Source organism: Myotis lucifugus, unplaced genomic scaffold (assembly GCF_000147115.1).
Source record: "Myotis lucifugus unplaced genomic scaffold, Myoluc2.0 scaffold_39, whole genome shotgun sequence".
In the NCBI taxonomy this organism is placed as follows: domain Eukaryota; kingdom Metazoa; phylum Chordata; class Mammalia; order Chiroptera; family Vespertilionidae; genus Myotis; species Myotis lucifugus.
The window spans coordinates 7998896-8016879 of NW_005871087.1; the positions used below are offsets into that span (position 1 = coordinate 7998896).

The 17984-nt window shown below is 38.6% G+C and overlaps 1 protein-coding gene across 3 annotated transcripts in view; it reads left to right on the forward strand.

The window, feature by feature from the left end:
* Positions 1-17984, forward strand: part of ZNF385D (zinc finger protein 385D) — a 278367-nt gene that overhangs the window by 159313 nt on the left and 101070 nt on the right. For all 3 annotated transcript variants that reach the window (XM_006087624.2, XM_023752968.1, XM_006087623.3), the window contains exon 3: positions 2426-2536. In XM_006087624.2, the coding sequence (XP_006087686.1) occupies positions 2426-2536 (111 nt within the window). The remainder of the gene's footprint in view (positions 1-2425; positions 2537-17984) is intronic.

The following is a 17984-nucleotide window of genomic DNA, read 5'->3' on the forward strand; positions in this document are numbered from 1 at the left end:
TGTGATAATTAGTATTACTGTACGTATTGGTCAAATCTCAGCCAATTCTACAGTTAGCTTTGGTGAATGTTATTGTATGTAAATTATCCTATATAATGAAGAGGTGATATGCAAATTAACCCTCATGCCCTCACAAGATGGCGGCCTATGACCTGGCCGACAGGGGGGTTAGTGAAGGACAACCAAAGGACTGAACAAGCAGGCTTGCGTGGGGCAACCAGGCCGGCAGGGGGGCTGTGAGGGGCAATCAGGCCAGCGGGGGGGGGGGTGGTGTTAGAGGTGACCAGGCAGGCAGGGAGGCAGGTGAGTGATTAGGAGCCAGTGGTCCAGGATTGTGAGAAGGATGTCTGACTGCTGGTTTAGGTCCATACCAGCAGTTGGACATCCCCCAAGGGGTCCCAGGTTGGAGAGGGTGCAGGCTGGGCTGAGGGGAACCCCCCGACCCCCGCACAAATTTCATGCACTGGGCCTCTAGTATCTAAATAAAACTGGTTAAAAAGAAAATATGTTTGAAATCACTAATAAGGGGTGGGGGAAGATGCTAGAATTTGTTCATACTGGAAGTGACCAGAAAAATCATATAGCTGAGTTTCATTCAGAATCTAGGCAAGGATTCACATCAGATAAAAACATTTAAAGTGACTGTGGAAGATACAAATGGTTACACCCATGACTTTTTTGTTTTGTTTTGTTTTTATTATTGTAACTGTTTAATATATAAATCACCTTGGCTAGGATTTAGTATATAGAAGGCACTTAATAAATGCTGAGTGCTACTATTTCTATTGCTGCTATTTAGAAAAGTACATTAAGAGTACCTAGGTAACCTAATAGTTGTAAATATAGATAGGAACTTCTTCCTACCTACCAGCGAGGACAGCCCATGAGTCAACTGGTTCTGATGATTTGAAATACACAAAAGGAGGTGGGATTTATCAATGACTTGTTTAGGGTAGTTAACAAACTACAGTGTATCACAGGTGAATATTAGAGCATTATTTCACAGGCCCATTCTTAATTTTGATGTGTGTCTGTCAAGTCATGTCTGAAATATTTCAACCCATTGGGATCACTCTCATAAGAACTTTGTATCTGGTGAGAGTTAAGAATTCCATCCTTGGCTGGTCTGGCTCAGTTGGCTGGAGTGTTATCCTGTACACTGTCAGTTCGAGGTCACGGGTTCAATTCCCAGTCAAGGCACATATCTAGGTTGTGGGTTTGGTCCACATTTGGGGTGGGTACTGAAGGCAACAGATCAATGTTTCTCTACCCCTTCGTCTCTCTAAAAATAAATAAGCATATTTATTTTTTTAAATGCCATTTGAAAAAAAAGGTTCCAAAGTTCGCAAGCATTCACCAGAAGTCATGGCTACATGTGTGACATTTAAATCATTTTGAAATGTTGTGTGTGTTTTTTGACCACATGAGATATGGATAGTATGCCAAGAATGACAAAAGGAGTGTGCGGCTCATGTTAACCTTGATCTCACATGTACTACAATGGAGAATCTGTAATAGCCAACATTTATTGACTTCTTAATGTGCCCAGCATTGACTGTGCTAAGTTAATTTCATGAATTATCACTTTTAAACCTCATAACAACCTTAACAGACACAGATTAGCGAAGAAGTTGTACATATACTAAGAAGTAGATCAAAAATTTTACCTGTCTCTAATAGTTGAGAACCACTAATGTGCACTGTAGGACAGAGCTTGATGAGGAGACATTATGTTTTATTAAAGCTGGATTATTGATATTATGTATTTGGTGTCACTTGTCCTGTCCTGGGAAATGGGATGGACTGAGATAACTGATATGTGGCCAAACTCTTTGAACCTCAAATAATAAATCCATAGGATATCAATATGTATTAGGGAATCAATAATTTGTTATTGATTGCATTGATAGCTCTATATATTTGAATTCTTAGAAAGCAGGAATTGTATACTATATTCTTGAGGTAGAAAAGATATATAAAACATAGCATAAGGTTGGATAATGGTGCATCATTTATTTTCAGAGCTGATCCTCTGACCAAGTCTATTTTGAAGTCCATTTAGGACAACGGTGCAAACAAACGTCTGTGTAAGATTGCTGGCATTTATAATAACTTGAGTTTTGATAAACCTTTAATTATATTTTAGGATTATCAAACTGAGACAATTGTTAATCCTAAGTGAGAAAAACATTTAGTATGCAGACTCTAATGGGTACATTTATTATTCCCTTATCATAGTGAGCTTTGAGTTTTATTGTTTTCTATTTTTCGACAAAGGAGAAATGCCATTTCTTTAAAAAAATGTTTTTTATAATGTGAGCAGTAGATTGAAGCTGTACAGATTGGCTTTTTAATGAAGTAGGCAACATTCCAATGGAACTGACAAGCTTTATTTCTATTTGTTGTATTTTTTTTCTCATTACAGATGGACCCGATTCAGAAAGCTGTAATAAATCATACATTCGGGGTTCCTCTTCCTCATCGAAGAAAGCAAATCATATCATGCAACATTTGCCAGTTGAGATTTAATTCTGATGTAAGTTTATCATTTAGTGTGCAGTAAAAAAAAATGTATTATGCTGTTCTGATCTTGCTGAAGAGATTTCTTAAACATTTTTCCTCCAATAATGGAACATGCCAAAATTCAGAGATAATATTTTAACTCCTTATATGCTTTAATTTTGGAGTTTATTATATTATGTTTGGTTGTTTACTCGGGAAAAAACTCACATATATAATCTTATACTATACTTCCTGTTTAATGGTATTGTTTTAGTCTCTTGAGAATGCTAAGTGTAGGTTATAAGCTTTCCTTTTGGGGAATAGTCAAATACAGGACCAGTGAGGTTTTCAATAAATTACACCTCTGAAATAAGATAGATACCAAATTATATTTCAAGGTCAAGATTTTGGCTTTGTAAATTCTATTTGCCTGCCTTGGTGGTACCCAGTTTCAGATCAGTCCTGTGTCCTTAATTATTTTTGTGCTAGAGCCCTCAGTTTACTGTCCTAGAAGTATTATCACTTTAACAGGCGTCCTAAAGACCTCAAAGCCCCTAATAAATAAAACTGAAGTGGAGAACATGGCAGATGTTAGACAATTGTAGACTGACCAGTGCTTTGCAAATTATTCACAGAGTTCTTTGCATCATTCACATCATTTCTAAGGATCAGGGAAGACTCTTGGTTCATCACCATGAAGTTAATTTCGGCTTGTGGCCAACGTGAAAAATACTGCTCCTCGCAACCTGCTTTGGTGTGGAGTTGGTTCTGAGAAATACAGAAAAGAGCAGGAATATTGGTTTGGAAGGAATAGGAATTGACCACTTTGTGGATACTCTAACCAGTGGTCGGCAAACTGTGGCTCGCAAGCCACATGCGGCTCTTTGGCCCCTTGAGTGTGGCTCTTCCTAAGCCTTAGGAGTACCCTAATTAAGTTTATAACAATGTACCTACCTATATAGTTTAAGTTTAAAAAATTTGGCTCTCAAAAGAAATTTCAATCATTGTACTGTTGATATTTGGTTCTGTTGACTAATGAGTTTGCCGACCACTGCCTAAGCAAATACAGAACCTCTTCCTATCAAAATGGCCCCTCCAAGGTGTCAGCATCTTGCCCCTCAGTTGCTATGCACTGTGGAGATGACCAATAGATCTGGGTTCTAGAGAATGTTTGGCCATCTACTATTTAATCTCCCTGGCAACCAGGTCCCTTAGATGCTCGGTGGCGAGGATAGCAGATAATCAGGCACAGGAAATAGATAGGACATAACTAGAGTGGCTTTTTTCTTCTGTGAACACATTTCATTTTGTATAAAGATCACTCCTGTGCTATGAACTCATACCTACCAGTGCAGCACAATCATCAGGTAATTTTATAGCATTCCCTCTGTTGGCTGAAAAAAGAGAAGAGTGGGTTCTGCACAGCATCTGGAAGGTATTTGCTGCTATAAAACAATACACTAAACATACTGCATTTGACTTGGAGGGATGGCTTCTGTTTTGTTTTGTTGTGTTGTGTGTTTTTTAAGACTGAGCACATTGGTTTGAATTTTAAGAAATTTACTATAGTTTAATTTGTTAAGCAATAGTATTTTCAAGGGATCAATATTACATAGTAATCTCTTCCAGCTATTGTAAAAAAAATGAAAAGGAGGAGTCTGACATAGAAATAAGAGTTCTGAACTCAATACCATTGATCCTTGAACAACACAGGTTTGAACAGCGTGGATCCACTTTACATGGATTTTTTTTTAATAAATACGTACATTGCTGTATATACATTTTTCTCTGCCTTATGATTTTCTTATTAACATTTTTCTCTAGCTTACTTTATTACTATAAGGATACAGTATGTAATACATACAACATGTAAAATATGTATCAATCAACTGTTTATGTTATCAGTAAGGCTTCCAGTCATCAGTAGGCTATTAGTAGTTTTAGGGAAGTCAAAGTTATACACAAATTTCAACTCTGCAGGGCATTGGCTCCCCTAACCTTCGTGTTGTTCAAGGGTCAACTATAATTGCAATTTTGATCAGTTTTTTAGTAAATATATTTTTTATTGATTTCAGAGAGGAAGGGTGAGGGAGAGAGAGATAGAAACATCAATAAGAAAGGATCCTTAATCAGCTGCCTCCTGCATGCCCCCCACTGGGGATCGAACCCGCAACCCGGGCATGTGCCCTGACCTGGAATCGAACTGTGAACTCCTTTTTCATGGTTGATGCTCATCCACTGAACCACATGGGCCAGGCAGTTTTGATAATTTGTAAACACTTAGTGAACAATCAGATAGTTTTGTGATTATGATTTTAAGCGGCTTCTTATTGGTTCCCTTTCTTCTTAAATCATACTGATATTTTACTCATCTGTTGAGAGCTACTTAAAAATAACCTCCTGCCAACACTTTCATTGTCAATATTTTCCTCTGTATTAGGAAAACCATCTGCCACATCCGGGCTAGCTCCTTTGGTTGATTATCCCCAGTGATGGATCCCTCACCACTTTCAGACAGTTATTTCATTTCTTTCTTTTTCTTTTTTATTGTTTCTTATTCAGTAGATGTTAATCAAAGTCATGTTTAAAGACTTTAGAAATATTGTCAGGTATGCATTAGACAATACATATATTTTTCATATATGATTATTAGCATAATGCAATACAAAGAACATTAACATACTTCTTTTCTAAAATTTAATTTTATTTCCATGGTAAGAAAGAATAGCAATTTATTTTGCTAATAAAGTTTCAAGGTGATAGAGGAATTAATATGTATTTATTAGGGACAATTGCTTTTCATTCTCAATCTGGGTCATAATTAAGCAATTGCAGGCATGACCATTCACTACATGATTACTGTATTAATCTTCTATTGCTTATGCAAACAAATTATCACAAACCTAGTGGTTTTAGAAAAACAACACACAGATGTATTATTGTATAGGTCTGGAGGTGAGAAGTCAGACATGGGTCTCACTGGGCTAAAATCAAGGTGTAGGCAGGGATATATTCCTTCTGGAGACTGTAGAGGAGAAATCAGTTCCTTGCCTTTCTTTTCTAGTTTCTGGAGGCTGCCCTATTTCCTTGTCTCATGATTCCCTTCAATCTTCAAAGCCAGCACGACTGACCGAGTCTTCTCTCTATTACTCTTCCGCTTCCCTTTGCCATGATTAGGGACCGTTGTGATCACAGTGGGCCCACCTGTTTAATCTATGGTCATTTTTCTATTTTAAACTCAACTGATTAGCAACCAAATGTCATCTGCTAACTTAATCCCCTTTGCCATGTAATATAACATATTCATCATTTCCAGGGATTAATGTCATTAATAAATACCATTGTTCTGCCTAGCACAGATAGTCATTCAGATGTCTGATTTAGGTTTGAATTGGATTTTATAACCACCTGAATTCATCAGATAATCATTCAGTCCAATTTTGTGGGTCTGTATAAACTGAACGCATGTGAATTCACTACCCTCACATTTTTCCTTATCTAGAACTTGAATGTAAATTCATTATGCAGTGCTAATTTTTAAAATTGAAGTTTTAAAAAAATCGGAAGACCCAATATAATTGAGTTTATAAATGACATAGCAACATTTTAACTGTGATTTATAAGCAAAACATAATTACTGCAAAATTGAAATGCAGGAGTAGAAACCCCTTCAGAGACTTTAAAAATATCTCTCTAGCATTATTATGTCAATAAATGGAACTAATGTGTTGGAAATATTAGTTTTATTTGCTTATTGACCCAGTCATATCCATAACTATTAATTTTATATAATATTTAAAACTGAACACCAAGATCAATTGGGTTGATTATCTGTTCATTCACATATAAGAAAATAATCTTTAAATAAAGGGAAAATACAGATATATATATATACACACATATATATCATATTGGATCATTTTAACCTCAAGAAAAGACATTATAGTCCCAATACAACCGCCTCTTTGTTCTTTTCTGGTAAATCTGGAATTTATCTTCCTGTTTCCATTCTTAAATCTAGAATCTTTTTGGAAAAGCAACATTGCAATTCCCTTGTGTGCTTGGTTGAATCCTCTATCATGTAGGAAAGTATTTTTGCCTTATGAACCTTTTTACATTTCAAAGCTTTTTCTCTTTCCAGTGAAAATAATAGTTTGTAGTTCTTTTCATCTCTGCATCATGAAAATTCAATTTCCTTTTCCTCTAAGCTTTTATTTATTTTTTTAACCCTTTATAATATAAACTTTGTAGTTTGGTGTTATGCTGTACCTGTTTCCTGTATAGTTCATTTTCCATTTTTGGCCTTGCAGATATCTTTTTAAAATCCCACATTATTTTGTATGTAGTTTAAATCAGATTGCCTTCTCCTGATGTAGGCTGTTCTTTGAAAGAAAAAAAAAAACTATTCTCAAGATTTATATGAAACACACATGGAATTATGCAAAAAGCTGCCAATTAAAGACTGAAAGGTTGTAATTTGCCCAGTTATGTTATCAACATTCTAAAATAAGCATAAATTAGCATTGGCCTAGGCAAGTTATTAAGTATGCCTTTGAAAGACAACTTTTAGCAGGGCCGGCGTGGATGTAGGATTAAGCGAGGTGGAGAATGATTACTCAATAACTGTTTATAGAATGGAAAATAAGATCTCAGACCCCAAACTAAGGAATCATAATATAGTAGCATCTAAGAGTCACTATGGCTAACCTCTTAACAATAGCATTTCATAATATGTTAGAGACAGAAGAAAACTTCTGCCAATTTCACGTGTGGAAACTGAAGCGTGGAGAGTGTGGGAGATTTATACAAGGCCTCACAGGGTCATTGTCCACTTCTCGGATGTCACTGCCTCATCTGGTCCAGGTAGGCCAGCAAGTCCATCCTGAAGTTCCAGCGGATCCTGCAGCGAAGGCATGAATGGAGACCTGTGTGTTTCCTGCCCCGTCAGGCTGTCTCAGAGAGAGGGCATGAGGCCTCTTTCTCGGTGGAACTGATGGGATGCAGGCAGAGCTGCTGTGGAAAGTCATTCCCAGCCCAGACTGGGCTTCATCCAAGGTCGCAGGAGGGCTCTCCAATGGCTTCAGTCATATTCAGTCACACCCACAGTTCGGTCCTAAGCACCATGGAAATTAAATATAAACTCAAGTTACTGAACTATAATACAGTAGCCACATGTCCTTTAGGAGTCAGGACTGTCAAGCATTGATTAGTTCAGGGGACTGGGATAAATCTCATTAGGGGATCCGCTTCTGACCTCTCTAAAGGGGGATCCTTGGGATCATCACCCATAGAATCGCTTCATTGCCAATGGTGTTATGACATAGACATCATTGTTCCTGTTCTGCATTTTAGAACCTAGAAATGTAGTGAAACTAAGCAATATGTCTGAATGTAATTCACATCTCTGTCATAACGTCCATAACCAAATATGGCAATATAAGGATGAATATGAAGAATCTTTTTTTCCTACCAAATGACCAAATTAGATAAAGTTTCTTAGCCTCATGTCTTAAGACACATCTTTTGCATGTTTAAATCAACATATATTTGGGGGTGGGGTTCTGATATTTAAAGGAAATACTACTTAGATGGAGAGAAAAACAAAAACTAATGGTGATTGTATTGGAGTGGGAGAACTATTCTTTTACTTATTTCTACATTTTTTTAAATTTTCTAAATTCCCTTTATTAGAAGCATGCTTAAATTTTATGAAGGGATTGTTGCATCTTCTATCCTATTATGCTTTTTAAACTGCATGTTTTGTACCAAATTATACATTCCATTTTCAAGGCCTCTGTTGCAATTTTCTATTTCCTCATGTGTGTCTAGCAGTGTCTGCAGTCTCAAAACATGTGCAGGAGAGTTCATAGATATTATCATTGTCCAGATTTCAGCATTTTATTATCTATCCTAGGAGAAAGGTTAATAAAAATGTATGCATGGAAGATACGCATTTAACCCCAAACCTAAAATAGCATATAGGGAAGCCAAGTGGGATGGTAGGGAAATCATTGTATCAGGAATTAAACTACTTGTGGTCTAGATCTGTCATCTCTTGATTGACTGTGTGTCCTTGAGTCTTCATTGAACTTACAGGTTCCACAATCATTAGTTTACTTGACATTCAAAAACACCAAGGACAAGCAGGATGGTTATGGGCTGAAATATAACCACTGTCGGATTATAAGAAACTTTGAAATGGAATGGCACAGCCTCTGGAATTTGGCATTGGAGACTCATGTAACTAAATACTAGTACAGTGTTAATTTTTCCCAAAGCCAACATCTCTGCTGATCATGAGTCCATTTACAGCAAAATAAGTGAGTCCATGTGCTGGAGCCCCAGGATTCTCTCTGGTCTTACCATGTTCCCATATCCCAGAGGAGCTGATGATGGAATGAATGGCCCATGGAAGGCAGAGGTGTGGCACCAGCTTGGAGACGCCACCTGTTGATGTTGGAGTTCTGTCCTGTAGGATGTCGTGTGTGCTCTGAGCCAGGGACGGTGCTGCCATGGGTCTAGGCACCAAGTGTGGCTTCTCTGGCTGCTATACCTAAGGACCCCTCTCCTAGTGTTTGCTTCCCTTCTCTTTGACTTTGAACTAATTCCCCTTTAGCTTCAAGTAGCAAGAGTGACTTCTGTTATCTTCAATTGAGCCCGACTGGTGTGCTTACTGATCAGCATCTCAGGGAAGTGCCTAAGCTTCCGCTTTAAAAACAAAAACAAACAAACAAACAAAAAAACCTCTTGATGAATCTTAAGTTTGCAAAGTTTGAAAAGTTTGAAGTCACAGACAAGCATTATTTGTAGTAACTACAAGGTAGGATACTTTGGGTGAATAGCTTTTAACATTGTACTAGTATACTTTTTACTACATGGAGGTGGAATAATACATTTGTGTGTTTTTTTAAAATATATTTTTATTGATTTCAGCAAGGAAGGAAGAAGGAGAGAGAGATAGAAACATCCATGATGAAAGGATCGACTGCCTCCTGCAAGTCCCCAGTACTGGGGATCAAGCCCACAACCCGGGCATGTGCCTTGACTGGAATCAAACCTGGGACCTTTCAGTTCGCAGGCCGAAGCTCTATCCACTGAGCCAAACCAACTAGGGCTCAGGTGAATATCTTTGACGGACACTTGGCCCAGGCTATGGGGAAGCTGAACACCCCACGATAGAGAGCACCTATCTAGTGACGGGAATTTGAGTGCGGCATGTGGAGGGACTGGGAACTGGGTAATTGATGGTCCTAGAGGAAATTACCTGGATTCAAATTCTGCCTCACTGGCTATATGGCTATGGGCAAGTTCCTTTAACTCCCCGTGCCTCAGTTTCCCATGTGTAACAGGGGGAGAAGAATAGTATCAACCTTATATACCTGTTTGAAGATTGAAAGGATTAACACACATAAAGGGCTTAGAAAAGCCATCTGGCGCGTAGTGCATTAGACACACAGTAAGTGTGAGCTATTTAAAATGCTTTGTCTTCCATACTATGAAAAATTCTCTCACACACACACACACACACACACACACACACACAATCTCATTTGCACTCTTTCAAAATAACTTTCATAAGGCAACCAAGGCCCAGAGAGGTTAAGCGACTTCCCCAAGGTCACAGAGCAAGTTACTAACAAAAGTATGTCTGTAATGTGGACTAAGGACTCAAACCTGACTTTTCCTGTGTTCTGAGCATAGGAACTAGGTCACACCTGACCCCAAGGAAGTCACACACAGCTCTGCACCCGTGGGCCTTGAGGAGGAAGTGATTCATCCATGCCCCCTGCTTCTAGAAATGGTGTGTGTGTGTGTGTGTGTGAACAGTGTGACTGTATTTTTTGCCCCTCAATTTCTTTCCAATGTTTTTCCCTGAAATTGCTCTAAAACTCCGGGTCCCCATGGAAACGTCAGGAAAGGCTGGCTATTGACTCTAAGTGAAATTCTGCTAAGACTGCTCCCTTGATAACAAATGGATGTTAAAAGCCTGGTCCCAACAGACGCCTGCTGTAGCTCATGGCCAAAGCCACATTCTCCCAGGACTGAGCGGGTGAAAGAGACAGTGCAGTCTCTAGTGCTGGGCTGTGGTGGTCAGCGTGGGGGAAAGGGGTAAATGTAACCTGAGTCCCAACTGTCACCATCAGGAACAGGACAAGGTGTTTTCCAAATATGTTTATGACAGGAGGCTGGGGTGATTCAAAAAATAAAATAAAAGAAGACTTTGTTCTGGGCGCTGAGCCTGCGCATCGGGGGCAGTGCACAGCGCCCGAGCCCCTTTGCACTGGGCAGCAGCCCCCCCCCTTTTAAAAAAATAAAAATAAATAAAAATAAAATAAGATTTAAAAAATAAGATAAAATAAAATAAAATAAATAAAAAACTAGCCATTCCTTACATGTTGTAAGGACTATAAGACATAGCATTTAGGCATTCTATACTAATAAAAGCCTATGTGGTCGTCACGCCCTCGTGCCATGATGCCCTCATGCTGTAGCAGTCCATCACCGGGAGGCTTCATGCGCAGCTGGCGTGGGTGGGTGGGCGGGGCTGTGTGTGCAGCGAGGTGTGTGCAGGTGGGCGGGGACTTGACTCTGTGTGCACAGTGTGGAGTCAGGACCCCTGGCTCTGGCCTACCTCTTTGGGCCAATCTATCAAGGAGCCCCAGATGGGAGGGAGGGACCTACCTCTTTGGGGAGATCGATTGTGGGGCTCCCGCACTGTGAGAGGGCACAGGCCAGGCTGGGGAACCCCCCCCCCCCCAGTGCACGAATTTCATGCACCACGCCTCTAGTTGGAGTATAAACTATATAGTGAATGAAATGGAGAAGTCATTTTTTATTTTATGGGATAAACAGTGCAGTTACAATTGGTGTGTGGTTTTTTTTTCTGAATGTTAAATTCCTTCTTAAGAAATACAAACGTTTGAAGACTCTTTTGTATTTTTTAAGTATTCCAAGGAGTCTATTCAAGTTGAAGTGTCTGTATTTAGGGCGGTTTTTTTTGTTGATTTGAGGTTCTCATTCCTTGTAAATCTTTACCTTTTACCTCTTAATAGCTGCAGGGGCAGCCTGTCCCCAGCAAGCAGCATGTATTAAAAACTCTCAACCTCTTTAAGTCTGTTGCTGCTGCTGCTAAGTCTCAAAGGATCTGAAGGACCCAGTTATAAATTAAATCTTCACGCAACTTGAACCATCTTTTTCATAAGAGACTGTCCTCTGTGAGTCTCCAGGACTGACAGAGCTATTTAGAGCTTTTCCCTGTGCACCATGGTTTTCCCACCTGGGGCTTTTCTTGTTCAAAAGCAGGTCCATGACAGGGGATTTGGCTCCTGGGAACCGATGAGGTTCAGTTGGGCCATAAGGTCACCCTATGAGGTACTAGCGCTGGAGTATGTGGTGATGGACTACAGGTTGTGGCTGAGTTTGAAACAAATGGCTAGCATGTCTCTTTGGATGATACTCTGCGTGTGCATTGGACACCATTTCATCCTTCAGTGTCACTAGCTTTTACTTCTTTAAATGGAACCTACATCTCTGTTGGAATTCTTAGAAAGCAAAACTTGAACAGAAAGACCGAGTGAGAGATATTGGGTCTGGCTGCTAGATATTTCAGGAGAAAATAACCAGTCAGGAGCCCAGGGATCTATTTAAGCTCTGTACTTCTTTCGCAGGCTTTTAAAAATAAAATGTCAATGTTGGGACATTATAGGACTCTCTGAATCTAGCTTTGATATTCCAGAGTTTCATCTGTGGATGGAATGAAGAGTAAGAGACTGAGAAAAGAGACATTTTTATGAAATAGTCCATATTTCTCTGGGCTTCTTTTCTTTTTAAATTATGTTTTTATTGATTTCAGAGAGGAAGGGAGAGAGAGAAACATCAATGATGAGAATCATTGATCAGCTGCTTCCTGCACACCCCCTACTGGGGATCAAGCCCACAACCCAGGCCTGTGCCCTGAACAGGAATTGAACTTTGATCTCTGGTTCATGGGTCTATGCTCAACTACTGAGCCACATTCACTAGGCTCACCTTCTTTTCTTTGTAATGAATAAAACTAAAAAAAAAAAAAAAAAAGACCGTACCCTTTTATGTAATGATGTTTACTTGAATTTATATTAGTTCACACAAACACTCCATCCATGCTTTTGTTCCGGCCCTCTGGTCCAGTTAGACCCATTGTGGCCCTCGAGTCAAAAAGTTTGCCCACCCCTGGTCTATGCTCACCTACTGAGCCACATTCACTGGGCTCAGCTTCTTTTCTTTGTAAACAAAGAAAAACACAATAATAAAATTCACCTTTCTATTGAATTTTCTTAGACATGGAAAATTTGACATTGAAAAGTTAGAAAGAGAAAGTTGGTTTTAGATAAGTAAATTTATAATAATAAAAGCGTAATATGCTAATTAGACCTGACGTCCTTCCAGAGAACCTTCTGGACAAAGCTGGGGCTGCAAGGGAAGCCCGGGTCCTGGGTGCCTGCCAGGGGCTGGAGGGAAGCCCAGGTCCTGAGTGCCAGAGGGAAGCCAGTGCCAGCAACCGGGGGAAGGAAGGCCTACTCTTGCACAAATTTTGTGCATTGGGCCTCTAGTCTATATATATAAAAGCCTAAGCGACCATTCAACTGGTCCCTATTATGTGCACTGACCACCAGAGGGCCAATGCTCAATGCAACAGCTGCCCCCTAGTGGTCCTAGCGTTCCTCCCCTATCTGGATCAGGACCTGCATCAGGACTGACTGGGCAAGAAGAGCCCACGGCCGCTTCTCAACCACGGCCACTTCTCAGTCATGGACGCACTGGTATCGCTCTAGGACAGGCGTTCAAAAACCGCAGCGGAGCGGCAGCGAGCCTACCAAGCAGTGGTGGCAGGCGCAGCAGGGTCGGGATGAGTGGGAGCGACATGGCACCCGGCCTGGGCTCAGGCTCCTCCCTGGCCACCTGCCACTTCCTGCACTACTACATCCCTAGGGGGATGTTGGAATGCAGGTTTCTGCCTGATCCCTACAGGCCATGCTGAGAGACCCCACTGGTGCACGAATCCGTGCACCAGGCCTCTAGTGTGTACATAACCTCCAGTGATCAAAGAGATATTTATATTTCTATGCAGTACTGTTAGCACCTCAGAGAACTGTCGTGTGTTACAACTAAGAAATGTCTAGGAAACCATTCTGTCGATTTTAAAAACTATATAGATGGACAAATCAAAGGCCAGAATATTTAGTTGACTTTTAAAGGTCTTTAAGCTGTTGAAACAGACGATAGGACCGGAAACAGGGCTCTGAAGTCCCAGCATAGCACTTGTATTTATCATCTAAAGTGACATGCCCTCAGGGAAATTGATTTTTAGATTTGCATTGGCATCAGATGACAGTTTTCACTTAAGACAATTGATCACTTAAGTTCTGTTCACAATACAAAAGTTAATCAAGGTTTGTACCAGTTGTACACTCCTAGCTAGATTGCCAGTAGTGCAGTTAGCTAAAATAGTGAAACACATTTCAGAACTGAGAACCACTTAAAGAGCAATAATATTGTAGTAAGTATTGAAGGGGGCATAAGAGAATCTGTTTCATCAAATGCTACCTCTTAACTGCAATGAATTTGTGGAGAGGGTTAAGCATGGCAAAGCATGAAAGGAAAGAATGTGATGGGGTGGGTACTGCTTATTGAAGCAAGAGATATGTTTCCAATTAAATGAACTAAATGTCATCCACATGTCCCCAAAAGATGAGGCAAGAAGCTTATTAATCTTGGGAAAGCTCTGCAAGTCTTAGATATCACTCAATAAATGTTGAGTAAGTAAATGAATGAAGTGCTCGGGACCAGAAACATTTTTCATGTAATAAGAAAAATTAAGGTGGAAACAGGAATCTCTGAGTTGGCATAAGTTTCAGTTTCAGTGGGGCCATTTAGAATAATAGCTACATTTTGATAAAAATGGAACTTGAGGTTGCCTTTCCCCCGGTGCCTGATTTTTCTGCAATGCAGTGGACATCCTAAACAACTGGTTCCCTAAACCCTCGAAAAGAAAATTCACATGAATCAAAAGGGAAATGAATAAATGGAATTAGATCTTAGTGCAGCCTGGAAACTGATTCTTACAATTTTGAAAGCTTGTCATGTAGCGACCTTTGAATTTTTAGTTATTAAAAAAAAATCACTATGGTCAAAAATCCCCTATTTTAACTTTATGATTATATCCTGAAGAGCACATTACTGTTTGACTAGTGAAGTATTTATAAGCCATGGAATAAAATCCTTGATATAATCTAGTTGCCCAGAAATTGCTTGATATACATATCTATTATAAATGCCATCAATTGTTTTATATCTCTTTTCACAGCCATATATATAACTGTGATTTATATGGCTAAGTATGGCTGAAGTATGGCTAAGCACTAGCAATACAGTTTCTACAAGTATTGTTAGAAACTGGATTAGTAATCACCAATACTTGGAAGTTTCAAAAATAAAATTTGTTTATTCCTTTTCTTTCCTTGTAGTCACTATCAGACCCCTTGTCCTTTTGTTCTGTTTCATTATAGTTTATTTCAGCATTTAATAAATCATCAGTTTCACTATAGTCCTGGGAATTAGGACACAATAGAGGGATTTGGTCTTAGGCAGAGGAGCAAAACCAGTTGAGAAAAAAGGTAATTCATTTCCGTGGCTGTTATTGAGTCATTTTGGCTCTGTGACCCTTTGTATCCTGCCCTTCTTAACAGTTGTTATTTGATATTGTCTCTTCTACTAAGTCCTATATTCTCTGTATTAATTAACTAGAGTAATTGTGATGAAATACATTTACTTTTCTCAAGTGTCCACATGTCCAAAAACTTCTATATAGATGAAGTAAACCGACCCATTCATTTGACCTTCTTCACCTTCAAAGTTTCTTATGATGCCTGGATTAGGAGTGGCTATTTGGTTTCATCATGAGCTTAAGGAGAATGAAGTTGTACTGTGCATGCTGTACATCACATACTACATATGCATTACAGTGCTGGAACTTCTTTTATGATGTTAGAACCAGAACTTGAAAAGATGGATGCATTCCTTCATAGTCTATGATTCGCTGTATAATCTAGCTACTGTTTTAGAAACTGTACTTATACCCAAGATTCTGGCCCAGATTCACCTTTCTCAAGCCTGCCAAACCTCATTTTAAATGTAGAATACTGCCTCTGGGATCTGTTGGCTCAGTCCAAATCTATACTTTGATGTAAATTGAATCTGATAGTGGTAAAGGTTGCAGTCATTTGGGGAACTCATTCTTTGTAAGGAAGGAGGGACTTGAGGAGGGCAAACGGGGGCATAATATGGCATGAAAGTTTAATTTTCTGTGTCCCTGCATGATTTTTCAGTGGTACTTTGAGAAGCAGAGAGATAACTTTTAAGAATCACACATGTACTTGAGCATTATGTGGTTTACCTTTTACTGGGCCTAAATGAGCTTTGAAATTCCTTACAGAGGAAACCTGTGGAAATTGATATATGGCAAATTTATTCTTATCAGGTTTATTAGAATATTAGGTCTGCCTGTACAACTTTGAACCTTCTATTAGATTCCTTTATAAATAAGGTTTCAGGAGGTAGTCTCTAAACAGGTTTTATCCATTTTCCAGACACAGCTTATTTTCTCTGCATCAGTGAACTTGTCATGATAATCAACTTTTTTGTCCCAACCATCAATCACTCTTGATTACAGTTGGGGAGAAGTTCTGTTCTGTTGATCAGCTCATCAGTGCACATAATATTACACCTGGAGGCCAGTACCAATCATCCCTCCATGGGAAAAGTATTTTCCTTCAAGGCTTTTTGTGGATGGATTTATCATTTACATTTGGGTCTCATTGAGTCGTCATGTCTATCTTTAGACTCTGTTCTTGCATAGAAAAGATTCTCCAGAAATAGCTTTCAAAGTCTGGTTGATAATTTGTACTATGTTATTAGTATCATGCTTCTGCCTTCTTAATACAAAAGAATAGCTTATGATCTATTGTTTCCTTATTTTCATATGAACTTTTCCTCATTCTCACTGTAGTTATTGCATGGTATTAAAATCATGTGAATTATAATTCAATGAATATTCAGTACTTCTGTAAGAAACAGTTTAGCATATGTTTTACTAGAATGTTTGCAAGTCTAATTTTGTTGATTTTTAATGGTTTCCCAAGTTAGGCTTTTTGTTTATGTTTTAACTTGGGCTAGGGAATATTTGTCTTTAATTTTCGTCTTATTTTAAGTAACACTAACTAGCTATATTCATGGTTTAAAAAGACATTGAGAACTAAATGTTTTAGAATCAGTTGCTCAAAGTCAGCATTGCTCTTAGCTGTGTCTGTAATATATGTTATATGCAGTAAAAGTGTTTCTCCCCTCTCTAAGCCAACTCATATTTCTTAAAACGGTAACATTTTTAGAGCAGAACTAGAGTAATGATAGAACATTATCATAGTAAAGTATTTATCGATTTCATAAAGTATTTAGAATAAATATCTGATTAAATAAACATTTAATATGTCTTTTGCATATGCCACAAAGACACTCTTTTTCTTGTATTTTGTGGTATTTTTAATATTTTATAAAATACAGAACAATAATTTAGAGATGTATAAAACACAATTTTAACATTTAGAGTGCAAAGTATAAAGAAAACTGAGTAGAATATGAAATTAAAGATAACATGGATTTGATTACAAATTATGCCTCTCTATTAAAATAATTAATTAGAAAAACTTAATATTTCTTCTATGAATGGACTTCCTATGGTAATGATATTTTATTGATATTTTTAGAGAGGGAGGAAGGGCAATGCAAGAGAGATACATCAATTTGTTGTCTCCCATATGCACGCAGACTGGGGATCAAACCCACAACCTAGCTAGGTATGTTCCCTGACCAGGAATCGAACTTGCAACCTTCTGTGCATTGGGACAATACTCTAACCAACTGAGTCATACCAGCCAGGGCTATATATTTCTATATTTGAGTGAAGTAGGACAATAAAGAGAAGTTGCTATTTTCATTTGATACTGATATTTAGATATTATTAGTTCTTGCTTTAACCTCTGAAACAAAACAAGGGTAAATGGTATCAATTGATGAGAAAGTGGCCCATGGAAAAACATTAACCACACAACACTGAGATTTGGTTTGAAAAATTGAGCAAGGAGCTCAAACTAGTTCACTGATACATGAATGGTCTTGGATCTTCCCTGAGAGGAGCTGATCAGTTTTGTCAAGGAGCACTTTGTCATTATGTGGATTTAATAATTAATGTGAATATTTTATTGCACCTACTCTTGTCTCTTTTTATTAGCAGTCGGCAGACTGAAATTTGTCATGAAAAGTAGTCAAATTAGTTCATCTCTTCTTATCCAGAGAGGTTCGTCAAATGGTTAGCCACGAGGAACTTGTCATCTTAGCCTCCCATATGATTTTTATACTTTTAAACAGTGTGTGTGTGTGTATATATATAT